This window comes from Coregonus clupeaformis, chromosome 20, assembly GCF_020615455.1.
Source record: "Coregonus clupeaformis isolate EN_2021a chromosome 20, ASM2061545v1, whole genome shotgun sequence".
Taxonomy (NCBI): domain Eukaryota; kingdom Metazoa; phylum Chordata; class Actinopteri; order Salmoniformes; family Salmonidae; genus Coregonus; species Coregonus clupeaformis.
The window spans coordinates 11,703,210-11,729,612 of NC_059211.1; the positions used below are offsets into that span (position 1 = coordinate 11,703,210).

The 26,403-nt window shown below is 42.4% G+C and overlaps 1 protein-coding gene and 2 long non-coding RNA genes across 5 annotated transcripts; 1 reads left to right on the forward strand and 2 right to left on the reverse strand.

Annotated features, from left to right (window-relative positions):
- Positions 1-1,056: 1,056 nt before the first annotated feature.
- Positions 1,057-1,927, reverse strand: LOC121573045. Of its 2 annotated transcripts, XR_006001950.2 has the most exons (3): positions 1,827-1,927; positions 1,605-1,670; positions 1,057-1,480 (listed from the first exon to the last, which is right to left on the reverse strand). It is a non-coding gene; the product is annotated as an uncharacterized LOC121573045 (long non-coding RNA). The 2 variants fall into 2 exon arrangements; XR_006657152.1 differs by having other exon boundaries at positions 1,605-1,927.
- Positions 1,928-2,629: 702 nt separating this feature from the next.
- On the reverse strand, positions 2,630-3,876 carry LOC121532663. The gene is made up of 3 exons (XR_005994357.2): positions 3,792-3,876; positions 3,228-3,389; positions 2,630-3,039 (listed from the first exon to the last, which is right to left on the reverse strand). It is a non-coding gene; the product is annotated as an uncharacterized LOC121532663 (long non-coding RNA).
- Positions 3,819-25,515, forward strand: LOC121533294 (zinc finger Ran-binding domain-containing protein 2-like). 2 transcript variants are annotated; one of them, XM_041839105.2, is made up of 10 exons: positions 3,819-4,324; positions 17,228-17,280; positions 21,207-21,315; positions 21,431-21,513; positions 21,623-21,699; positions 21,839-21,988; positions 22,391-22,545; positions 23,525-23,611; positions 24,556-24,702; positions 24,927-25,515. In XM_041839105.2, exons 1-10 carry the CDS (start codon positions 4,257-4,259, stop codon positions 24,982-24,984), a joined length of 987 nt encoding a protein of 328 aa, XP_041695039.2. In that variant the 5' UTR covers positions 3,819-4,256; the 3' UTR covers positions 24,985-25,515. The 2 variants fall into 2 exon arrangements, with proteins under 2 accessions (XP_041695039.2, XP_045061249.1); XM_045205314.1 differs by lacking the exon at positions 17,228-17,280 and having other exon boundaries at positions 4,239-4,324.
- Positions 25,516-26,403: the final 888 nt, after the last annotated feature.

Below are 26,403 nucleotides of genomic sequence, written 5' to 3' on the forward strand. Positions count from 1 at the left end.
ATGAACTTCTTTCAATAAAGTCTCATTTGATGAAATACTACATTCTTTTTCAGTCATATCCAATACCAGGAGTCTGAATTATGCTGTGTCTGCATGTATGTATTACAATAATACACTTCAACAGTATTTACCAATCCTGGTCCTGGGACATCAATGGTTACACATTGTAACTATGCAATAGACTAGAAACATGATTTAACTAGTTAATGGCTGCTTTGTAATTCATATATACAGAAACAGAATTTAAAAAACAGTACACTGCACTTCCTATGCATCATGTAAATCCTCTAAAACTGGTTCATCTCAATATCTAATTTCCTTCATCTGCACTGATCTGAGGACACAGGATAGGTGTAGTATTTCATGAAATTAGACTTAATTTCAACCAGTAGAGAATGTGAAACTCTTTATTGAAACTCTGTATTATCCAAGTGTTATAAATTCATAATACATGCATTATAAATATTATTGTAATATATTATAAATACAAGTTCAATCTGTACTTCAATGCATATCTGGTGTTCATTATAAAAACAGAGGAAGAAAGAGGTGTGAGAAAGAGTGTAAAACTTGCATTTATAATGTAATATTACAATTATAATACTTATAATGCATGTATTATGTATTTATAACACTTGGATAATTTAGTTCTTTCAATAAAGAGTTTCACATTCTCTACTGGTTGAAATTAAGTCTAGTTTGATGAAATACTACACCTATCCTGTGTCCTCAGATCAGCGCAGATGAAGGAAATTAGATATTGAGATGAACCGGATTTAGAGGATTTACATGATGCATAGGAAGTGTAGTATACTGTTTTTTAAATTTGGTATATATGAATTACAAATCAGCCTTTAACTAGTTAAATCATGTTTCTAGTCCATTGAATAGTTACAATGTGTAATCATTGATGTCCCAGGACCAGGATTGGTAAATACTGTTGAAGTGTATAATTGTAATACATACATGCAGACATAGCATCATTCAGACTCCTGGTGTTGGATATGACTGAAAAATAATGTAGTATTTCATCAAATGAGACTTAATTTCAACCAGTAGAGAATGTGAAACACTTTATTGAAAGAAGTTCATTATCCAAGTGTTACAAATACATAATACATCCATTATAAATATTATAATTGTAATATATTACAAATACAAGTTAAATCTGTACTTCAATGCTCATCTGGTGTGCATTATAAAAACAGAGGAAGAAAGAGGTGGTGGACAGAGGTATAAGAGTGTAAAAGACAGAAAGGTAAATAGGTAAGAACAGAGGAGCAGGGAAGACAATGTATGATTATTGAATTACAGTGCTACTAAACTTAATATTCTCTCAGTTCGTCACAATTACAGAAGTGTCTCGCGGTGTCTCCTAACCAGCCTTGGGCTCCCAGTTGGCCCGAAGGTTATCTTAAGAGCGGGTGAGGTGGCGATGACGGGACTGGGGGTTGGCATCCTCTCTCACATCAAAACATACCTGCAGACGAGACAGATGGAGAGAGAGATAGCACTAAGTGGCTGCAGAGTACTTTATACTTAAAAATCTGCACAGACACACAAGGACAAACAATATAGCGTAGTTAAATAAATCAGTGTCTTACTATTCTTCATGGATGGTCCTCTTGCCTATTCTTTGAAGGTGAAAGGAGCCAGTTATACACTTGAGCCTGCACAACACAATCCATCAATCAGATTGATACACGAGTGTGTAGGTGTGGGTTACAGGGTGTCTAATTGTTCTAAAAAATGTATATATGGGTGAATCTTAAAAGAGCATGTTTTGTTTTGAACAGACATCACCCTTACCTAAACAGCACCCTCACCTGAGAAGTAGAAATCAAAGTAAGTAAGAGCCTTGGCGTGACCCTGGACAACACCCTGTCGTTCTCCGCTAACATCAAGGCGGTGACCCGATCCTGCAGGTTCATGCTCTACAACATTCGGAGAGTACGACCCTGCCTTACACAGGAAGCGGCACAGGTCCTAATCCAGGCACTTGTCATCTCCCGTCTGGATTACTGCAACTCGCTGTTGGCTGGGCTCCCTGCCTGTGCCATTAAACCCCTACAACTCATCCAGAATGCCGCAGCCCGTCTGGTGTTCAACCTTCCCAAGTTCTCTCACGTCACCCCCCTCCTCCGCACACTCCACTGGCTTCCAGTTGAAGCTCGCATCCGTTACAAGACCATGGTGCTTGCCTATGGAGCAGTGAGTGGAACGGCACCTCCGTACCTTCAGGCTCTGATCAGTCCCTACACCCAAACGAGGGCATTGCGTTTATCCACCTCTGGCCTGCTGGCTCCCCTTCCTCTGCGGAAGCATAGTTCCCGCTCAGCCCAGTCAAAACTGTTCGCTGCTCTGGCACCCCAATGGTGGAACAAGCTCCCTCACGACGCCAGGACAGCGGAGTCACTCACCACCTTCCGGAGACATTTGAAACCCCACCTCTTTAAGGAATACCTGGGATAGGATAAAGTAATCCTTCTACCCCCCCCAAAAAAATAATAATAAATAAATTAAAATTAAAAAAATAAAAATTTTGTAAAGTGGTTAACCCACTGGCTATAGGGTGAATGCACCAATTTGTAAGTCGCTCTGGATAAGAGCGTCTGCTAAATGACTTAAATGTAAATGTATGTAGGTAAGTAAATGGAAGAATACTCTTATTGCAATGTGGATGGCTCTTAAAAGAGCCTTTGGTTGTCTATGGTGTTGCCAGGGAACAGCAACCTCTTCGAAAAAGTAGGAAGTGAAGATCTCCTGCACACGGATTGCCTCCCGTGCTGCGTTGTTGGCCCCCGTCCTTGAAACATCCTGCAGAGCAGCAGACCTCTCCTCTGGCACATGGCAGCAAGCTTCAGATCCGCTCCTGGTCCTCGTGTCCATTCTCATGAAGTTATGCAGGACACAGGTAGCCTTCACATGCCTGAATTCCCCCAGGAGGCAATCCCAGATGGACCTGGTCACCCAACCTTGCAGTGCCCTACACGGTAACTGTAGGCAATCGTTTTGAAGGAATCGCCAGTTGCAAGGTATCTGTAGGAATAAGATATGTAATTATTAGACTTTTACATCACCAGGTCATTGTGGATTACTAAAGTATAATATATCTTATAACAAATCATGATAACATTGGATAGATAGATAATGTGAACACACATGTGCAGCATGTGACAACAGCAGGATCTTATCATGGATAGCATCACAAATTAATACATAAATACCCCTTGAAGCTTGATGATGAGTTGATCATTTGAATCAGCTGTGTAGTACTAATGCAAAAACAAGAATGTGCCCTCATTTGAGTCCCCAGGACCAGGACTGAGAACCACTGCTCTTCATTGGGACCTCTTCATCTGCAGACAGGCTTTCACAGCTCTCTGTATCTGAAGACAGAAAACATCACAACAAACAGACTTCATTACACTCAAGTTAGACAGCACTGAATATTATGTTACTATTATCTCTGTCCTCACTTCTAGGGACTGGAACTACACAAAAGTACCTGCCCTATCCAGAGTAGCCTACTCTCTCACTTTGACAGTTGGGGCTGCTGTCCTTTCACCCTCCTCAATGGCTGTTAGCTAACTGTTTGTTTTTTACAATGATAAATACATCAAGATAGCTAGCTAATATGATGTTAGGTAGCTGGTGATATTTAATTCACTTAGCTAGCTATACAGTATGTAAAGTTGGCTAGATAGCTAGCTAGCAGTTCATTTGAGTTAGCCTGCATTGTAGCTAGTTAGCTAATAAAACATTTACATTTTCGAAATGTATTTACTTACTTGAATAGGTTCTCCCAGCCATGTGGACGATTGGAAACAGGGAAACAAAGTGTATTTGTCACCAGAACGGTTTAGAGCATAGTACTATTTACCTGTGAATACATTCATGAAATGGAGAATGGATTAAACTATTTACCCATTTAATAACCAGACCTTCAGCCAAACATGCTATGCTGAATTCTTGACGCACAACCACCTGCGAGCCACTCTGGGCGGTCGGAGCGGCACGCAGCTATTCGCCTTTAGCGGCAGGACGGACGAGCAATCTCCACCGTCGTAGTACGGATGATGCCTGAGCTGGAATGTGAAGCTAACTAGCTTGAGAAAACCCTGAGTAGTTCTAGCAAGCTTCCTTCGTAGTATACACATCTGGACTCGAATAACAGAAGGCGGTGAGCCAACTAGCATAAGCAGCCAGCCAGCCCCGTCTGTCACTTTTCTTTCATGCGTTGAGGCCAGCTAGCCATGGAGACAACAATAACGGGAAAGAGTTTTCGCGTGAGCGACGGAGACTGGATTTGCCCTGATAAGAAGTAAGATAATGGACTACATTTTTAACAGACATGTTGGAGAATCATTCAAATAAAACGAGGCTTGCGGTGTCTAGCTTTCAATGTGAGCTAACGTTAGCCAAATAACGTTAGCTACAAAGGACGAGGCCCGTTTACCTTGATAACTAACAAAATAAAAACGTGATAACTAGGTACCGAGTTAACTAACCACAACTACCTAGATAGCTGATGTGATAGTTAGGCAACTAGCTAGCTAGCTACACCGATACAATTAAGTTAGCTATACCTAGCTTAACTTGGTTAGCTAGTAGCTAACTGTATAGTTAACCACAGCTCACTGGCTAGCTAGCTACGTGTGTGCAGGGCAGCCAAATATGTTAAACTAGTTAGCTAACTCCCATTCTGTGTCTACAGCTTGTTTGTAAACTAACCTCGCACAAACACTGGATAAACAACACCTGCGAGCTAACGTTATGTCAAAACTGTTTTAACCAACAAGTATTTTTGGTTTACCTATTGTCCCAATGTCAAGAATACACTACTTGGGGGTTTAGATGGTGGCTAGTTAGTAAACTCACTTGTGGTGGGGATATTTAGGATTTCCCCAGAGTCTAGATTAACTCATGTATAGCTACCATTTTTTTATCGCGTTTCGTCAACAACAGTAAATAAGTACTTCCGGGTCACGGAATTGCAGCCATTTACGAAATACAATTGTATTAGTCACATGCGCGGAATACAACAGGGGAAACGCTTACTTACCAGCCCATTCCCAACAGTGCAGAGTTAAAAAGTAAGACATATTTGCTCAATAAAAAAGAAAAAGTATCACAATAAAAACAATAATGAGGCTATCTATATACAACGAGTACCAGTACCGACTCAATGTGCAAGGGTACGAGGTTGTTGAGGTAATACAGTATTTGTATTTATTATGGATACCCACTCTTACTGGGGTCCAGCAAAATTAAGTCAGTTATAAAAAATTACAATACATTCACAACAGATTTCACAACACATAACTGTGCCCTCAGGCCCCTACTCTACTACCACATAACTACAACAAAAAATCCATGTGTAGGTGTGTGTATAGTGCATATGTTATCATGTCTGTGTATGCATGAGTCTGTGCCTATGTTTGTGTTGCTTCACAATCCCCGCTGTTCCATAAGGTGCATTTTTATCTGTTTTTTAAATCTAATTTTCATGCTTGCATGAGTTACTTGATGTGGAATAGAGTTCCATGTAGTCATTGCTATATGTAGTACTGTGTGCCTCCCCTGGTCTGTTCTGGACTTGGGGACTGTGAAGAGACCTCTGGTGGCATGTCTTGTGGGGTATGCATGGGTGTCCGAGTTGTGTGCCAGTAGTTCAAACAGACAGCTTTGTGCATTCAACATGGTGCATTCACCTCTCATAAATACAAGTAGTGATGAAGTCCATCTCTCCTCCACTTTGAGCCAGGACAGATTGACATGCATATTATTAATGTTAGCTTTCTGTGTTTTTAAATTTCTTTTTATTTCACCTTTATTTAACCAGGTAAGCCAGTTGAGAACAAGTTCTCATTTACAACTGCGACCTGGCCAAGATAAAGCAAAGCAGTGTGATAAAAACAACAACACAGAGTTACATATGGGGTAAAACAAAACATAAAGTCAAAAATACAACAGAAAATATATATACAGTGTGTGCAAATGTAGCAAATTATGGAGGTAAGGCAATAAATAGGCTATAGTGCAAAATAATTACAATTAGTATTAACACTGGAATGATAGATGTGCAAGAGATGATGTGCAAATAGAGATACTGGGGTGCAAATGAGCAAAATAAATAACAATATGGGGATGAGGTAGTTGGGTGGGCTAATTTCAGATGGGCTGTGTACAGGTGCAGTGATCGGTAAGGTGCTCTGACAACTGATGCTTAAAGTTAGTGAGGGAGATAAGAGTCTCCAGCTTCAGAGATGTTTGCAATTCGTTCCAGTCATTGGCAGCAGAGAACTGGAAGGAATGGCGGCCAAAGGAGGTGTTGGCTTTGGGGATGACCAGTGAGATATACCTGCTGGAGCGCATACTACGGGTGGGTGTTGCTATGGTGACCAATGAGCTAAGATAAGGTAGGGATTTGCCTAGCAGTGATTTATAGATGGCCAGGAGCCAGTGGGTTTGGCGACAAATATGTAGTGAGGACCAGCCAACAAGAGCGTACAGGTCACAGTGGTGGGTAGTATATGGGGCTTTGGTGAAAAAACGATTGGCACTGTGATAGACTACATCCAATTTGCTGAGTAGAGTGTTGGAGGCTATTTTGTAAATGACATCGCCGAAGTCAAGGATCGGTAGGATAGTCAGTTTTATGAGGGCATGTTTGGCAGCATGAGTGAAGGAGGCTTTGTTGCGAAATAGGAAGCTGATTCTAGATTTAACTTTGGATTGGAGATTCTTAATGTGAGTCTGGAAGGAGAGTTTACAGTCTAACCAGACACCTAGGTATTTGTAGTTGTCCACATACTCTAGGTCAGACCCGTCGAGAGTAGTGATTCTAGTCGGGTGGGCGGGTGCCAGCAGCTTTCGATTGAAGAGCATGCATTTAGTTTTACTAGTGTTTAAGAGCAGTTGGAGGCTACTGAAGGAGTGTTGTATGGCATTGAAGCTCGTTTGGAGGTTTGTTAACACAGTGTCCAATGAAGGGCCAGATGTATACAAAATGGTGTCGTCTGCGTAGAGGTGGATCTGAGAGTCACCAGCAGCAAGAGCGACATCATTGATATACACGGAGAAAAGAGTCGGCCCAAGAATTGAACCCTGTGGCACCCCCATAGAGACTACCATAGGCCCAAACAACAGGCCCTCCGATTTGAGACATTGAACTCTATCTGAGAAGTAGTTGGTGAACCAGGCGAGGCAGTCATTTGAGAAACCAAGGCTATTTAGTCTGCCAATAAGAATGCGGTGGTTGACAGAGTCGAAAGCCTTGGCCAGGTCGATGAAGACGGCTGCACAGTACTGTCTATTATCGATCGCGGTTATAATATCGTTTAGGACCTTGAGCGTGGCTGAGGTGCACCCATGACCAGCTCGAAAACCGGATTGCATAGCGGAGAAGGTACGGTGGGATTTGAAATGGTTGCTGAACTGTTTGTTAACTTGGCTTTCAAAAACTTTCGAAAAGCAGGGCAAGATGGATATAGGTCGGTAACAGTTTGGATCTAGAGTGTCACCGCCTTTGAAGATGGGGATGACCACGGCAGCTTTCCAAGCTCTGGGGATCTCAGACGTTACGAAAGAGAGGTTGAACAGGCTAGTAATAGGGGTTGCGACAATTTCGGCGGCTAGTTTTAGAAAGAAAGGGTCCAGATTGTCTAGCCCAGATGATTTGTAGGGGTCCAGATTTTGCAGCTCTTTCAGAACATCAGCTGTCTGAATTTGTGTGAAGGAGAAGCGGGGGGGGGGCATGGGCAAGTTGCAGCGGAGGGTGCAGAGCTGGTATCCGGGGTAGTGGTAGCCAGGTGGAAAGCATGGCCAGCCGTAGCAAAATGCTTGTTGAAATTCTCGATTATTGTAGATTTATCGTTGGTGATAGTGTCTCCTAGCCTCAGTGCAGTGGGCAGCTGGGAGGAAGTGCTCTTATTCTCCATGGCTTTACAGTGTCCCAAAACTTTTTGGAGTTAGTGCTACAGGATGCACATTTCTGTTTGAAAAAGTTAGCCTTTGCTTTCCTAACTGCTCGTGTATATTGGTTCCTAATTTCCCTGAAAAGTTGCATATCGCGGGGGCTATTTGATGCTAATGTAGTACACCACAGGATGTTTTTGTGCTGGTCAAGGGCAGTCAAGTCTGAGAAGAACCAGGGGCTATATCTGTTCTTAGTTCTGTATTTTTTGAATGGGGCATGTTCATTTAAGATTTAGAGGAAATTACTTTTAAAGAACAACCAGGCATCCTCTACTGATGGAATGAGATCTATTTCCATCCAGGATACCTGGGCCAGGTCAATTAGGAAGGCCTGCTCGCTAAAGTGTTTTAGGGAGCGTTTGACAGTGATGAGGGGTGGTCGTTTGACCGCGGACCCGTTACGGACGCAGGCAATAAGGCAGTGATCGCTGAGATCCTGGTTGAAGACAGTGGAGGTGTATTTAGAGGGTAAGTTAGTCAGGATGATATCTATGAGGGTTCCCATGTTTACGGATTTAGGGTTGTACCTGGTAGGTTTGTTGATAATTTGTGTGAGATTGAGGGCATCTAGTTTGGATTGTAGGATGGCCGGTGTGTTAAGCATATCCCAATTTAGGTCACCAAGCAGTACGAACTCTGAGGATAAATGGGGGGCAATCAATTCACATATGGTGTCCAGGGCACAGCTGGGGGCTGAGGGGGGTCTGTAGCAAGCGGCAACAGTGAGAGACTTATTTCTGGAAAGGTGGATTTCTAGAAGTAGAACCTCAAACTGTTTGGGCACAGACCTGGATAGTATGATAGAGCTCTGCAGGCTATCTCTACAGTAGATTGCAACTCCACCCCCTTTGGCAGTTCTATCTAGACGGAAAATGTTGTAGTTGGGGATGGACATTTCAGAATTGTTGGTGGCCTTCCTAAGCCAGGATTCAGACACTGCTAGAACATCAGGGTTGGCGGAGTGTGCTAACGCAGTGAATAACTCAAACTTAGGAAGGAGGCTTCTGATATTAACGTGCAGAAAACCAAGGCTTTTATGGTTACAGAAGTCAACAAATGATAGCTCCTGGGGAGTAGGAGTGATACTGGGGGTACAGAGAATAAAGGGGGCAGATTTCCGGGTGTTGTAGAAAAGATTCAGGGCATTATGTACAGACAAGGATATGGAAGGATATGAGTACAGTGGAGGTAAACCTAAGCGTTGGGTAACAATGAAAGAGATAGCATCACTGGAGGCACCGATTGAGCTGGTCTCTGCGTGTATGGGGGGTGGAACAAAGGAACTATTTGAGGCAGTTTGAGAGGGACTTGGGGTTCTACAGTGAAATTGTATAATAAGAACTAACTGGAACAGCAATAGGCAAGGCATATTGACATGGGAGAGAGGCATAAAGCAATCACAGGTGTTATTAGAGAGAGCTAAGACAACAACTGCTAATGGCGATAAAGTTTGGGCTGAGGCTAAACAGAATAAACAGGACAGGGTACCGTGTAAAGGAACAGTCCAGCAGGCATCAGCTGTGCAGCTGAGTGATCATACGGTCCTGTGAACAGCAATATGTGAGTCCGAGAGCAGTTCAAATTGGTGCTTCAGCACAGCGAGCAGGATGCACGGTTGTAGTTTGCGTGTGCTAGCAGGCCGGGGCTAGCAGATTGATCTTCGTGGTCGTCGCAACGGGAAGCTTGTTGAAACCACAGACGATTACGTCGGCAGACCAGTCATGATGGATCGGCAGTGCTCCGTGTCGACTCTAGGAGGTCCCGTCCGGTTGACAGAGCGGTAGATAGCCGGGAGATGTGCCTGACTCAAGGCTAGCTTAAGGCTGATTAGCCAACAACAACGTTCATTTGGTTGCAGCTAGCTAGTTGCGGTTATCCAGTGTTAATGGTCCAGTGATTCAGTGATTCCGGCAGAAAATCTGATAATAGTCCAGGCTAGAGCTGGCTGGTAGGTAGTGCAGGCCACGGACAATGGAGAAAAGCCGCTAACAGTGGCTAATAGCAAGTAGCTAGTTGGCTGGTTAGCTGGCTACTCCCGTCCAGTAGACAGAGAGGTAGATAGCCGGGGCTAGCTCAAGGCTCAAGGCTAACTGGTGCTACGGGGGCAGTGGTGATTAGCCTACAGCAACATCCATTCGACATCCATTCGGTTGCAGCTAGCTAGATCCGGTGTTATGGTCCAGTGATTCCGTTATTCCGGCAGAAAATCCAATGTTCTGGGTGAAAACCGCTAACGGCGGCTAATAGCAAGTAGCTAGTTAGCTAGTTAGCTGGCTGGCTAGTTTCAACTGGAGATTCCAGATAAAGGTGAGTAAATAATAGAATCCGTTCCGCATTGAGTGAGGCGGGTTGCAGGAAAGTATATTTAGTAGAAGGATGAAAAGTGTGATAGGGAAATATATACGTAAAATACAAAAAAAATACAAAAAACAGGCTATTTACATGGACACACAAGAGAACACGACCGCACTGCTACGCTATCTTGGAACTCAGAATAGAAAGATAACATGAGGAATAAATACACAATCAATCTGTGTACATACATACATACAAGGGCCAGCCGTGCTGCCCTGTTCTGAGCCAATTGCAATTTTCCTAGGTCCCTCTTTGTGGCACCTGACCACACGACTGAACAGTAGTCCAGGTGCGACAAAACTAGGGCCTGTAGGACCTGCCTTGTTGATAGTGCTGTTAAGAAGGCAAATAAGCACTTCATTATGGACAGACTTCTCCCCATATTAGCTAATGTTGTATCAATATCTTTTGACCATGAGTTTACAATCAAGGGTTACTCCAAGCAGTTTAGTCACATCAACTTGCTCAATTTCCACATTATTCATTACAAGATTTGGTTGGGGTTTAGTGAATGATTTGTCCCAAATACAATGCTTTTAGTTTTTGAAATATTTAGGACTAATTTATTCCTTGCCACCCATTCTGAAACTAACTGCAGCTCTTTTAGTGTTGCAGTCATTTCAGTCGCTGTAGTAGCTGACGTGTATAGTGTTGAGTCGTCAGCATACATAGACACACTGGCTTTACTCAAAGCAAGTGGAATGTCGTTAGTAAAGATTGAAAAAAGGAAGGGGCCTAGACAGCTGCCCTAGGGAATTCCTGATTCTACCTGGATTATGTTGGAGAGGCTTCCATTAAAGAACACCCTATGTGTTCTGTTAGACAGGTAACTCTTTATCCACAATTTGACATGGGGTGTAAAGCCAAAGCACATATGTTTTTCCAGCAACCGACTATAATCGATAATGTCAAAAGCCGCACTGAAGTCTAACAAAACAGCCCCCATAATCTTTTTATCATCAATTTCTCTCAGCCAATCATCATTCATTTGCGTAAGTGCTGTGCTTGTTGAATGTCCTTCCCTATAACCATGCTGAAAGTCTGTTGTTAATTTGTTTACTTTAAATAGCATTGTATCTGGTAAAAAACTATTTTTTCCAAAAGTTTACTAAAGGTTGGTCTATTTGAGCCTGTAAACGGGGCTTTACTATTCTTAGGTAGCGGAATGACTTTTGCTTCCCTCCAGGATTGAGGGCACACACTTTCTAGTAGGCTTAAATTGAAGATATGGCGAATAGGAGTGGCAATATCGTCTGCTATTCTCCTCAGTAATTTTCCATCCAAGTTGTCAGACCCCGGTGGCTTGTCATTGTTTTCACCTCTTCCACACTCACTTTACGGAATTCAAAAAATTACAATGCTTGTCTTTCATAATTTGGTCAGATATACTTGGATGTATAGTGTCAGCGTTTGTTGCTGGCATGTCATGCCTAAATTTGCTAATATTGCTAATGAAAAAATCATTAAAGTAGTTGGCAATATCAGTGGGATTTGTGACGAATAAGCCTTCTGATTCAATGAATGCTGGCGTTGTTTGCCTATTTGCCCAAAATTTCATTGAAGGTGCTCCAAAGCTTTTTACTATCATTCTTTGTAATTTATCTTTGTTTCATAGTGTATTTTCTTCTTTATATTCAGTTTAGTCACATGATTTCTCAATTTGCAGTACGTTTGCCAATCTGTTTTGCAGCCAGACTTACAGTGGGGGAAAAAAGTATTTAGTCAGCCACCAATTGTGCAAGTTCTCCCACTTAAAAAGATGAGAGAGGCCTGTAATTTTCATCATAGGTACACGTCAACTATGACAGACAAAATGAGAAAAATCCAGAACATCACATTGTAGGATTTTTAATGAATTTATTTGCAAATTATGGTGGAAAATAAGTATTTGGTCAATAACAAAAGTTTCTCAATACTTTGTTATATACCCTTTGTTGGCAATGACACAGGTCAAACGTTTTCTGTAAGTCTTCACAAGGCTTTCACACACTGTTGCTGGTATTTTGGCCCATTCCTCCATGCAGATATCCTCTAGAGCAGTGATGTTTTGGGGCTGTCGCTGGGCAACACAGACTTTCAACTCCATCCAAAGATTTTCTATGGGGTTGAGATCTGGAGACTGGCTAGGCCACTCCAGGACCTTGAAATGCTTCTTACGAAGCCACTCCTTCTTTGCCCGGGCGGTGTGTTTGGGATCATTGTCATGCTGAAAGACCCAGCCACGTTTCATTTTCAATGCCCTTGCTGATGGAAGGAGGTTTTCACTCAAAATCTCACGATACATGGCCCCATTCATTCTTTCCTTTACACGGATCAGTCGTCCTGGTCCCTTTGCAGAAAAACAGCCCCAAAGCATGATGTTTCCACCCCCATGCTTCACAGTAGGTATGGTGTTCTTTGGATGCAACTCAGCATTCTTTGTCCTCCAAACACGACAAGTTGAGTTTTTACCAAAAAGTTATATTTTGGTTTCATCTGACCATATGACATTCTCCCAATCCTCTTCTGGATCATCCAAATGCACTCTAGCAAACTTCAGACGGGCCTGGACATGTACTGGCTTAAGCAGGGGGACACGTCTGGCACTGCAGGATTTGAGTCCCTGGCGGCGTAGTGTGTTACTGATGGTAGGCTTTGTTACTTTGATCCCAGCTCTCTGCAGGTTATTTACTAGGTCCCCCCGTGTGGTTCTGGGATTTTTGCTCACCATTCTTGTGATCATTTTGACCCCACGGGGTGAGATCTTGCGTGGAACCCCAGATCGAGGGAGATTATCAGTGGTCTTGTATGTCTTCCATTTCCTAATAATTGCTCCCACAGTTGATTTCTTCAAACCAAGCTGCTTACCTATTGCAGTCTTCCCAGCCTGGTGCAGGTCTACAATTTTGTTTCTGGTGTCCTTTGACAGCTCTTTGGTCTTGGCCATAGTGGAGTTTGGAGTGTGACTGTTTGAGGTTGTGGACAGGTGTCTTTTATACTGATAACAAGTTCAAACAGGTGCCATTAATACAGGTAACGAGTGGAGGACAGAGGAGCCTCTTAAAGAAGAAGTTACAGGTCTGTGAGAGCCAGAAATCTTGCTTGTTTGTAGGTGACCAAATACTTATTTTCCACCATAATTTGCAAATAAATTCATTAAAAATCCTACAATGTGATTTTCTGGATTTTTTTTCTCATTTTGTCTGTCATAGTTGACATGTACCTATGATGAAAATTACAGGCCTCTCTCATCTTTTTAAGTGGGAGAACTTGCACAATTGGTGGCTGACTAAATACTTTTTTTCCCCACTGTATATGCCATTCCTTTTGCCTCTTCCCTCTCAACCATACCATTTTTCAATTCCTCATCAATCCACAGGGATTTAACAGTTTGTACAGTCATTTTCTTAATGGGTGCGTGCTTATTAGTAACTGGGATATGCAATTTCATAAATGTGTCAAGTGCAGCGTCTGGTTGCTCCTCATTACACACCATGGACCAACACATATTCTTTACATCAACAACATAGGAATCACTACAAAACTTATTGTATGAGCTCTTATACACTATATTAGGGCCAGCCTTTTGGAACTTTGGTTTTCCTAGATATGGCTACTATATTGTGATCACTACGTCCGATGGATTAGGATACTGCTTTAAAGCAAATTTCTGCAGCATGAGTAAAGATGTGATCAATAGATGTTGATGATTTCATGTCTGTGCTGTTTGTAACTACCCTGGTAGGTTGACTGATAATCTGAACCAGGTTGCAGGCACTAGTTACGATTTGAAGCTTCCTCTTGAGTGGGGAGCCTAATGAAAGCCGGTCAATATTTAAATCACCCAGAAAATATACCTCTGTTGATATAACATACATTATCAAGCATTTTACACATGTTATCCAGATACTGACTGTTCACACTTGGTGGTCTATAGCATCTTCCCACCAGAATGGCCTGTAGGTGAGGCAGATGTACCTGTAGCCATATTACTTCAACAGTATTTAACGGCCACACCTCCACCTTTTGGCATTTCTGTATTTTCTTTAGATCTTATAACCATGTATTGCTACCACTGTTTCATTTAAAGGTATTATCTAAGTGAGTTTCAGAGAATGTCAGAATATGTATGTCATATGTTACTAGCAAATTATTGATTTCATGAACTTTGTTTCTTAAGCTACATATGTTAACGTGGGCTATTTTTAGCACTTTTCTGGGATGCTTGATTGGTAAGCTTCCCAGTAAAGCAATAAAACAGAGGTAGATATGCTCATGTTATTTATGTTAGTGCAGGGTGAGCTGAACACAGTGGACTTCCTACTAGGGCACACCACCTCAGTGCTAACAGTATCACTCTGGTTCATAGGCGCATGACTACTGCATACAATAGCTGTGGGATCAGCAGAGGCATTCAGGGCAATTAGAGGTACAGTGGGGAAAAAAAGTATTGAGTCAGCCACCAATTGTGTAAGTTCTCCCACTTAAAAAGATGAGAGAGGCCTGTAATTTTCATCATAGGTACACGTCAACTATGACAGACAAATTGAGAGAAAAAAATCCAGAAAATCACATTGTAGGATTTTTAATGAATTTATTTGCAAATTATGGTGGAAAATAAGTATTTGGTCACCTACAAACAAGCAAGATTTCTGGCTCTCACAGACCTGTAACTTCTTCTTTAAGAGGCTCCTCTGTCCTCCACTTGTTACCTGTATTAATGGCACCTGTTTGAACTTGTTATCAGTATAAAAGACACCTGTCCACAACCTCAAACAGTCACACTCCAAACTCCACTATGGCCAAGACCAAAGAGCTGTCAAAGGACACCAGAAACAAAATTGTAGACCTGCACCAGGCTGGGAAGACTGAATCTGCAATAGGTAAGCAGCTTGGTTTGAAGAAATCAACTGTGGGAGCAATTATTAGGAAATGGAAGACCTACAAGACCACTGATAATCTCCCTCGATCTGGGGCTCCACGCAAGATCTCACCCCGTGGGGTCAAAAAAATCACAAGAACGGTGAGCAAAAATCCCAGAACCACACGGGGGGACCTAGTGAATGACCTGCAGAGAGCTGGGACCAAAGTAACAAAGCCTACCATCAGTAACACACTACGCCGCCAGAGACTCAAATCCTGCAGTGCCAGACGTGTCCCCCTGCTTAAGCCAGTACATGTCCAGGCCCGTCTGAAGTTTGCTAGAGTGCATTTGGATGATCCAGAAGAGGATTGGGAGAATGTCATATGGTCAGATGAAACCAAAATATAACTTTTTGGTAAAAATTCAACTTGTCGTGTTTGGAGGACAAAGAATGCTGAGTTGCATCCAAAGAACACCATACCTACTGTGAAGCATGGGGGTGGAAACATCATGCTTTGGGGCTGTTTTTCTGCAAAGGGACCAGGACGACTGATCCGTGTAAAGGAAAGAATGAATGGGGCCATGTATCGTGAGATTTTGAGTGAAAACCTCGTTCCATCAGCAAGGGCATTGAAGATGAAACGTGGCTGGGTCTTTCAGCATGACAATGATCCCAAACACACCGCCCGGGCAACGAAGGAGTGGCTTCGTAAGAAGCATTTCAAGGTCCTGGAGTGGCCTAGCCAATCTCCAGATCTCAACCCCATAGAAAATCTTTGGATGGAGTTGAAAGTCCGTGTTGCCCAGCGACAGCCCCAAAACATCACTGCTCTAGAGGAGATCTGCATGGAGGAATGGGCCAAAATACCAGCAACAGTGTGTGAAAACCTTGTGAAGACTTACAGAAAACGTTTGACCTGTGTCATTGCCAACAAAGGGTATATAACAAAGTATTGAGAAACTTTTGTTATTGACCAAATACTTATTTTCCACCATAATTTGCAAATCAATTCATTAAAAATCCTACAATGTGATTTTCTGGATTTTTTTTTCTCATTTTGTCTGTCATAGTTGACGTGTACATATGATGAAAATGACAGGCCTCTCTCATCTTTTTAAGTGGGAGAACTTGCACAATTGGTGGCTGACTAAATACTTATTTTCCCCACTGTAAAGTAGTAATTCTCCCCCGATGTAGTTATCATTTTGTAACATTAGTTTAACATTATGCACTATACAAAGCTGCAAACTTTAGTAATTTAGTATCATACACATAGCATTTTACCGCAGACTTTTATTTTCAATCAGAAAACCGGAAGTCTTAATGTTGTTGCTGGAACGCTAATGTTGGTGCCGTGACGCAAATCCATTTTACAATTTTTATGGCTGTGCATCCAGATATGAAGGAAGTTAGAGGTCGTTTGGCGAGCCAATGCTAACTACGCCAGTTAGCAGTTGCGCTAACGCTAGTTAGCAACTTCCTTCAAACTGCACACAGACATACAAATGGTATCCACAAGTTCATCTGGCTCTGGGGAGGTAGATCAATGGCTTCATTGCCAAAATCTCAAAGTATCCACACTGGACGATAATCTTTTCAATATCACTCTTATCACCAAGTCAAGCGGTACAATGTAGCTACCGCTAGCTAGCCAATTCATCTTGCCAATTCGTCTTGAATTGAGAGAGAACCTGGTTTGTTGCTAGCCACATCCAGTTGATTGATAGCCTAGGCATTTGTGTTGTAGCTAACGTTAGCTAGAAGCAGATGACTAGTAACGAATATGTAACTGCGTAGGTCCAGGTAAAGTTGCATAATGTCTCAACCTGCGTCAATGCAGACGGTGAAGCATGCCTCGAGGCGTTGGTGGTTGACATTCTGTACAGTTCACTAATATTCATCTGATCTCAATTCCAAAATGCTGCAGTAGCTAGAGCCAACATTTAAATTGTAGCTTCACTGTCCAATGGTGAGCTAGCTCTGTACAGTAAAACCATTTTGGATTTTGCAAAAGCTCATTTTCACACGTTGTGTTATTTTCCCTTTAGATGTGGAAATGTGAACTTTGCCAGAAGAACAAGCTGTAATAGATGTGGCAGGGGTAAGTTATTTTGTCTCTGTTGGGCCCATTACTATACTTACTACCCTGGCATGTCTCTTTATGGTCTGCATGTCCAGATGAATTGCTCGACAAATTTACAATTGACAATCGTTTGGTAGGAGGAACACAGATTTATTGTGATGAGACTTCAAGAGAACCAGCGTTTGCTATTGAATGTCTGCCAGCCTGTAAAGATATCCAAGTCCATCAGAAAAGTAACCAAATTAAATGTTATTTATCACATGCTTCATAAACAACAGGTGTAGACAAACCGTGAAATGCTTACAGGCCCTTCCCAACAATGCAGGAAGAAAAGAAAGAAGGAAAAATTGAAAAATAATAACACGAGGAATAAATACACAATGAGTAGCGATAACTTGGCTATATAGACGGGGTACCAGGTAATTGAGATAGATATGTACATATAGGTAGGGATAAAGTGACTATGCAACAGGATAGGTAATAAACAGTAACAGCAGTGTATGTGATGAGACAAAATAGTTAGTGCAAAAGGGGTCAATGCAGATACTTCAGGTCACTATTGATTAACTATTTAATTATTTAGCAATCTTATGGCTTGGGGGTAGAGGCTGTTCAGGTTCCAGACTTGGTGCATCGGTACCGCTTGCCATGTGGTAGCAGAGAGAACAGTCTATGACTTGGGTGGCTGGAGTCTTTGACAATTTTTATGGCCTTCCTCTGACACAGCCTGGTATAGAGGTCCTGGATGGCAGGGAGCTAGGCCCCACTGATGTACTGGGCTGTACACACTACCCTCTGTAGCGCCTTGCGGTCGAATGCCAAGCAGTTGCCATACCAAGCAGTGATGCAGCCAGTCAAGATGCTCTCAGTGGTGCAGCTGTATAACCTTTTGAGGATCTGAGGGACCTTGCCAAATCTTTTCAACCTCCTGAGGGGGAAGAGGTGTTGTTGTGCTTGCGTTACGACTGTGTTGGTGTATGTGAACCATGATAAACACTGAGGAACTTGAAGCTCTCAACCTGCTCCACTACAGCCCTGTCGACGTGGATTTATTTTTTATTTAACCTTTATTTTGACAGGGAAGTCATACTGAGACTAGGGTCTCTTTTACAGATTAGCCCTGCATAAACACATCAAAACACTTACATACAATATACAAAATTACAAAACATTAAGAAAAACAGACACATTTATCAACATGGAGGTCTCTGATCATTACTCTGAACTGACCAAGGGGGACCAGAACATGGAGATGGGGGCGTGCTCGGCCCTCTGTTTTCTGTAGTCCACGATCAGCTCCTTTGTCTTGCTGACGTTGAGGTAGAGGTTGTTGTTGCCAGGTCTCTGACCTTCTCCCTGTAGGCTGTCTCATCGTCGTCGGTGATCAGGCCTACCACCGTCATGTCGTCTGCAAACTTAATGATGATCTTGGAGTCGTGCGCGGCCACGCAGTCGTGGGTGAACAGGGAGTACAGAAGGGGACTAAGCACGCACCCCTGAGGGGCCCCTGTGTTGAGGGTCAGCGTGGCGGATGTGTTGTTACCTACCCTTACCACCTGGGGGCGGCCCATCAGGAAGTCTAGGATCCAGTTGCAAAGGGAGGAGTTTAATCCCACGGTCCTTAGCTCAGTGATGAGCTTGGAGGGCACTATGGTGTTGCACGCTGAGCTGTAGTCAATGAACAGCATTCTCACGTACAGTTAAAGTCGGAAGTTTACACCCTAGCCAAATACATTTAAACTCAGGTTTTCACAATTCCTGACATTTATCCTAGTAAAATGTCCCTGTCTTAGGTCAGTTAGGATCACCACTTTATTTTAAGAATGTGAAATGTCAGAATAATAGTAGAGAGAATTATATATTTATTTCAGCTTTTATTTATTTCATCACATTCCCAGTGGGTCAGAAGTTTACATACACTCAATTAGTATTTGGTAGCGTTGCCTTTAAATTGTTTAACTTGAGTCAAACGTTTTGGGTAGCCTTCCACAAGCTTCCCACAATAAGTTGGGTGAATGTTGGCCCATTCTTCCTGACAGAGCTGGTGTAACTGAGTCAGGTTTGTAGGCCTCCTTGCTCACACACGCTTTTTCAGTTCTGCCCACAAATTTTCTATAGGATTGAGGTCAGGGCTTTGTGATGGCCACTCCAATACCTTCACTTTGTTGTCCTTAAGCCATTTTGCCACAACTTTGGAAGTATGCATGGGGTCATTGTCCATTTGGAAGACCCATTTGCGACCAAGCTTTAACTTCCTGACTCATGTCCTGAGATGTTGCTTCAATATATCCACATAATTTTGCTTCCTCATGATGCCATCTATTTTGTGAAGTGCACCAGTCCCTCCTGCAGCAAAGCACCCCCACAGCACGATGCTGCCACCCCCGTGCTTCACGGTTGGAATGGTGTTCTTCGGCTTGCAAGGAACCCCCTTTTTCCTCCAAACATAACAATGGTCATTATGGCCAAACAGTTCTATTTTTATTTCATCAGACCAGAGGACATTTCTCCAAAAAGTACGATCTTTGTTCCCATGTGCAGTTGCAAACCGTAGTCTGGCTTTTTTATGGCGGTTTTGGAGCAGTGGCTTCTTCCTTGCTGAGCGGCCTTTCAGGTTATGTCGATATAGGACTCGTTTTACTGTGGATATAGATAATTTTGTACCTGTTTCCTCCAGCATCTTCACAAGGTCCTTTGCTGTTGTCCTGGGATTGATTTGCACTTTTCGCACCAAAGTACGCGAAAACCCGTCTCCTTCCTGAGCGGTATGATGGCTGCGTGGTCCCATGGTGTTTATACTTGCGTACTATTGTTTGTACAGATGAACGTGGTACCTTCAGGCGTTTGGAAATGGCTCCCAAGGATGAAGCAGACTTGTGGAGGTCTACAATTATTTTTCTGAGGTCTTGGCTGATTTCTTTTGATTTTCCCATGATGTCAACAAAAGAGGCACTGAGTTTGAAGGTAGGCCTTGAAATACATCCACAGGTAGACCTCCAATTGACTCAATTGATGTCAATTAGCCTATCAGAAGCTTCTAACGACATGACATCATTTTCTGGAATGTTGACTGTTTAAAGGCACAGTCAACTTAGTGTATGTAAACTTCTGACCCATTGGAATTGTGATACAGTGAATTATAAGTGAAATAATCTGTCTGTAAACAATTGTTGGAAAAATTGCTTGTGTCATGCACAAAGTAGATGTCCTAACCGACTTGCCAAAACTATAGTTTGTTAACATGAAATGTGTGGAGTGGTTGAAAAACGTGTATGTAAACTTCCGACTTCAACTGTAGGTGTTCCTTTTGTCCAGATGGGAAAGGGCAGTGTGGTATGCGAATTGGAGTGGGTCCAGGGTGTCTGGGATGATGTGAGCCATGACCAGCCTTTCAATGCATTTCATGGCTACGGGGCGATAATAATTTAGACAGGCTACTTTGGCGTTCTTGGGCAGAGGGACTATGGTTGTCTGCTTGAAACGTATAGGTACTGTATTACAGACTGGGTCAGGAAGAGGTTGATAATGTCAGTGGAAACACTTGCCAGCTGGTCAGATCATGCTCGGATCCGTCTGGCCCTGCGGCCTTGTGAATGTTTAACCTGTTTAAAGGTTTTACTCACATTGGCTATGGAGAGTGTGATCACACAGTCGTCCAGAACAGCTGGTACTCTCATGCATGGTTCAGTGTTGCTAGCCTCAAAGCGAGCATAGATGGCATTTAGCTGTTTTGGTAGGCTCGCGGCACTGGACAGCTCGCGACTGGGTTTCCCTTTGTAATCCGTGATAGTTTGCAAGCCCTGATACAGCCGACGAGTGTCGGAGCACATCCGACAATTCATGCGTTAGGAAGAGGTATCAAGGAATAACATGTCCAGGATTGTTTCACTGACTTGTGTCAAAGTATTGTCACACCAATGTGAATCCCTATTTATCCGAAACAGAAAAGACAACAGAGGCAAAGATGATGAAAGCAGGAGGAACAGAGATTGGCAAGACCCTGGCTGAGAAGAGTCGGGGCCTCTTTAGTGCAAACGATTGGCAGTGTAAAACGTAAGTGACTAACTCTTCATAAACCCTCAAGACACGTGCATGGTGGATCTTAACACAGGTAATGCTTTGACTGTATGTGATAAGCACATGATAGTTTGCCTTTTTTTATTTATAGCTGTGGCAATGTGAACTGGGCCAGGAGGTCTGAGTGCAACATGTGCAACACTCCTAAATATGCCAAGCTCGAGGAGAGAACAGGTGCACTACACAACACTGCCCTAGAAGTTCTTTGTCATGTTTTAAAGTAAATTGCCTCCTTGAATATTCCTTGTTTATTCTTAATTCAATTGCCCTTTCGTGTTATCAGGATATGGTGGAGGGTTCAATGAGCGGGAGAATGTGGAGTACATCGACCGAGATGAATCTGATGGAGAATACGACGAGGTGAATGTCTTTTGTGAATAAGCTCTTACTGTGGTTTCTAACTATCAGATAATACTGGTTTACGATTTGGTATAGACAACAATGTATGTTGCCATTCAAGTTACACTAATATTTTATTTTGTCTTTCAATATTTACCAGTTTGGGAGAAAAAAGAAAAAGTACCGCGGGAAACCTGGGAGCAAGTCTTCCTCGAAAGAGAGTGACAAAAAGGCAGATCCAGTGAAAGCAGAAGATGAGGAGGATGATGATGACGAAGAGGAAGGAGACCTTTCAAAATACAAACTAGATGTAAGGACATGATCCCTGAGATGTAAAAATAAAATGCAAACTAACCTGTTCAGTTATTGCAGGAGGACAAGTTTTGGAACACAGTGAGTTACTGTGTATAGCACTTTTCCATTGCTTTCCATTGTAAGGCAGTAGTAACTCACCATGTCCACTATTAATATGTAGCACAATGGTGGAGCACCTATCTGGGTGATGCCAGATATTGTAACAAAATATTGTGCAATGGAAAATTTGAATTGATGCTTCTTATTGGACACGTTCAGATAGGACCTCAGAGATACGTCAGGGATGGAGGTCGGAACACTGAATTGTTCATAACCTTCAACTGTTTCTTTCTGTTTTGTGCCTAGTTAACACACAACCCAGCTATGTTTTAAAACTGTAATTCCTCTGGTTCGCCAGGATGATGACGAGGATGATGCTGACTTGTCGAAGTACGATCTGGATGCCAGTGGTGATGAGGGGGAGAAGGACAAGCCAGTCGCAGTGAAGAAGGATAGCCCCCCGGGGTCTTCCCAATCTTCCTCTGGCTCCTCCAGCTCTCGGTCCAGGTCCAGGTAAAAGGGCACAGGTCAAGGGTAACTCCAGGCAAAATGTCAGTATCAGTTCAATCTTCCTTCTAACCTATTGATTCACATGAATTATGTCATTCTTTGCTTTTTTTGTCTCCTGTTTTGTCATTTAAGTGACTTAAAATGTGTGTGTGGGTTTACCCCCTAATGGCAATGTGAAAGGGTTATTGCATTAATTTTTTATTATTTTGGGGGAGTTTGATTCAACTGATGTCAACTGGTCCCGTGTGGCTGTTGGTAGAGCATGGCGCTTGCAATGCCAGGGTTGTGGGTTCGATTCCCACAGGGGACCAGTACAAGAAAGTATGAAAATGTATGTACTCACTACTGTAAGTTGCTCTGGATAAGAGCGTCTGCTAAATGACTAAAATGTAAAACAATTAAATAAATGTAAGATTACTACCATGACCCGTGTAGCTCAGTTGGTAGAGCATGGCGTTTGCAACGCCAGGGTTGTGGGTTCGATTCCCCACGGGGGGCCAGTATGAAAAATGTATGCACTCACTAATTGTAAGTCGCTCTGGATAAGAGCGTCTGCTAAATGACTAAAATGTAAATGTAATGACGTAAGAGTGGACACAACATTGTAAGATGGCTTATGACATCAAATGGCAATGACTGGGCGGTCCTGTATTTACATCAATGTGCATCTTCTATTCATGTTTTGGAATAGTTGGTTTATACTCACCAGTTTAATACTTGGTTTATTGTTGAGATTGACCTTTTTATGCTTGTATCAGATTGCTTTATTTTAAGGTTGAATCCCTGGTATTGTCAGTTTAATTGTTTGAATGGATTTCTGTCACATGGTCCAAAGTAGTCAGTGACCATTGGTTTGTGTACATCAAGGTGGTGAACATTGATCTCTCTTACCATTAATGGACTGTTACACGTTTGATAGCTGTAACATGTTTGTCTTCCACACAATAGAAAATATTGGGAAAATGTGTTTTCTGTTTTTCAGATCCCAATCTAGAAGCTCATCCAGTTCCAGATCTAGATCTCGCTCCAGTTCCCATGAGCGAGACCAGTCTTGCAGGTCCAACTCCAGGTGAATGAGGTGACATGCACTCCCTTTAGGAGAGAGTATGTGACTGGGCAGAATGTTCCAGAAACCATACTGCCCTATTTGAAGTGTATAAGTGATTTAAAATCCAAAAACGTATCCTTATACTGTTTCTTCCTTGGATGTCCCCAATTTAAATATGGAAAGTGTCACAATACAACTGACTAGTTTGTCCCTGTATCTGAATTGATTTGTCATGTTAAATCAACTATTTCTATACTGAACAAAAATATAAACGCAACATGCAACAATTTTAACAATTTTACTGAGTTACAGTTCATATAAGGAAATCAGTCAAATGAAATAAATAAATTAGGCCCTAATCTATGGATTTCACATGACTGGGCAGGGGCGCAGCCATGGGTGGGCCTGTGAGGGCATAGGCCCACCCACTGGGGAGCCAGGCCCAGCCAATCAGAATTAGTTTTTCCACACAAAATACTTTATTACTGACAGAAATACTCCTCGGTTTCATCAGCTGTCCGGGTAGCTGATCTCAGAAGATCCCGCAGGTGAAAAAGACAGATGTGGAGGTCCTGGGCTGGCGTGGTTACACGTGGTCTGCAGTTGTGAGGCCTGTTGGACGTACTGCCAAATTCTCTAAAACGATGTTGGGTGGGTCAGGTGGATGCATTATCTTGGCAAAGGAGAAATGTTCACTAACAGGGATGTAAACAAATTTGTGTACAACATTTTTGAGAAATAAGCTTTTTGTGTGTATGTAAAAATTCTGGGATCTTTTATTTCAGCTCATGAAACATGGTACCAACACTTTACATGTTGCGTTTATATTTTTGTTCAGTATATGTCTGTTGTTTTTGTTTTTTATATCTATTGTAAGACGATGTCCCCTTTGATTCTCTTACTGTATATACCTGGTTCATTATTGTTTTTGCCTCACTGACTTGACTGCTTTATCTCTACAAAAGATCCAGCTCCAGGTCTGGAGAGGGCTCTTCTCCCAGGAAGAGGTCTTGCTCGCCCTCCTCGCCAGAGAGAGGAAAGAAGCGCAGTCGCTCCAGGTCCTCACCTGGAGAGAGGAAAAAAAGGCGCTCTAGATCACGATCGTCCGAAAGGTTTGGGTTTCTGTGGAATACCGCAAAATGGTGTACTGAATATTAGCCTTGCCACCTACTACCGTCTTCACTTCTGGTGTCAAGATTTTGTTTCAATTATGTGACTTAGTACAATACCTTATCTTAATGTTGTTATATCAGGTGCATGTGCTGAATTGATGCCTTAGGTAGATGGTCGTGCCTTTCCACCTTACTCACCTCTCTGGTATTTTGTCTTGTTTCAGGTGCCGTGGCCAGTCCTCTGGATCTTACCATTCTGGCTCAAGTTCAAAAAAGAAATAAGTTTAAAGCAGCCCGTAAAACAGAAAAAATTAATCTTAATGGATGTGTTAACAAACAAAAAACAAGACAGATCTGTTCATTATGCTGTTCATTTTACCAGAGCGTTGCAGTACACAACAGATATTTTCCTCAAAAGAAGAAAATGGTGACATGTCTGTTCTCTCTTTACAATTCATTTCATGCTGCCTTTTTTTTAAAGCTTACCAAGATCTCCGTCTGTAACTAAGTGTGTAACTAGGTGTTCAATAGGCTTATGGTGTCTGGTTCTTTTTAGAGAAACAGAATAATATTGTGAAGAGGCTACATCAATTTTTTTATCCAAACTGCACAATGTCATGGCAGGCTACATTTTAAATCCACTCATTAGGCTTTGAGAAATGAGAATATCATAGAATGAACTTCCATTTTACCAAGGATCTTTTACAGATGTTGGTCTTATAAACCCAGATTTTCAGTGATTTAGGAACATTCTTGTGTGTGAAATTGTTTAAGTGAGGGAAAAATTATTACTAACTCAGGTCTGTAAAACCATCTTGAAATGTCTATTGTATTCACCAAGAAGCTTGCTAAACTAATTTGATTTACTGTTAAGTCTTTCTCTGTTTTGAGGTGAAGGTAAGTAGTTTTCTTTACTTTCTGATATTTCTTGTTTTGAATAAGTGCAAGGAATTCTGATGGTATCATTTTAGGCTTAGGAAACAAACATATGATTTGGAGCTGACAGTTTAGTCATTCGTTTTACCTCCTTAACTCTCATTGGTGGCCTAAGTACACTATATATACAAAAGTATGTGGACACCCCTCAAATTAGTGGATTCTGCTATTTCAGCCACACCTGTTGCTGACAGGTGTATAAAATTGAGCTCACAGCCATGCAATCTCCATAGACAAACATTGGCAGTAGAATGGCCTTACTGAAGAGCTCAGGGACTTTCAACGTGGCACCGTCATAGGATGTCACCTTTCCAGCAAGTCAAGTTCTGCCCTGCTTGAGCTCCCCCGGTCAACTGTAAGTGCTGTTATTGTGAAGTGGAAACGTCTAGGAGCAACAACGGCTTAGCCGTGTAGTGGTTTGCCACACAAACTCACAGAACGGGACCGGCGAGTGCTGGCACGCGTAGGGCGTAAAAATCATCTGTCCTTGGTTGCAACACTCATTAGTTCCAAACTGCCTCTGGAAGCAACGTCAGCACAAGAACTGTTCGTCGGGAGCTTCATGAAATGGGTTTCCATGGACGAGCACCCACACACAAGCCTAAGATCACCATGGAGCAGTGGAAACGCGTTCTCTGGAATGATGAATTACGCTTCACCATCTGGCAGTTCGACTGACGAATCTTGGTTTGGCGGATGCCAGGAGAATGCTACCTGCCCGAATGCATAGTGCCAACTGTAAAGTTTGGTGGAGGAGGAATATTG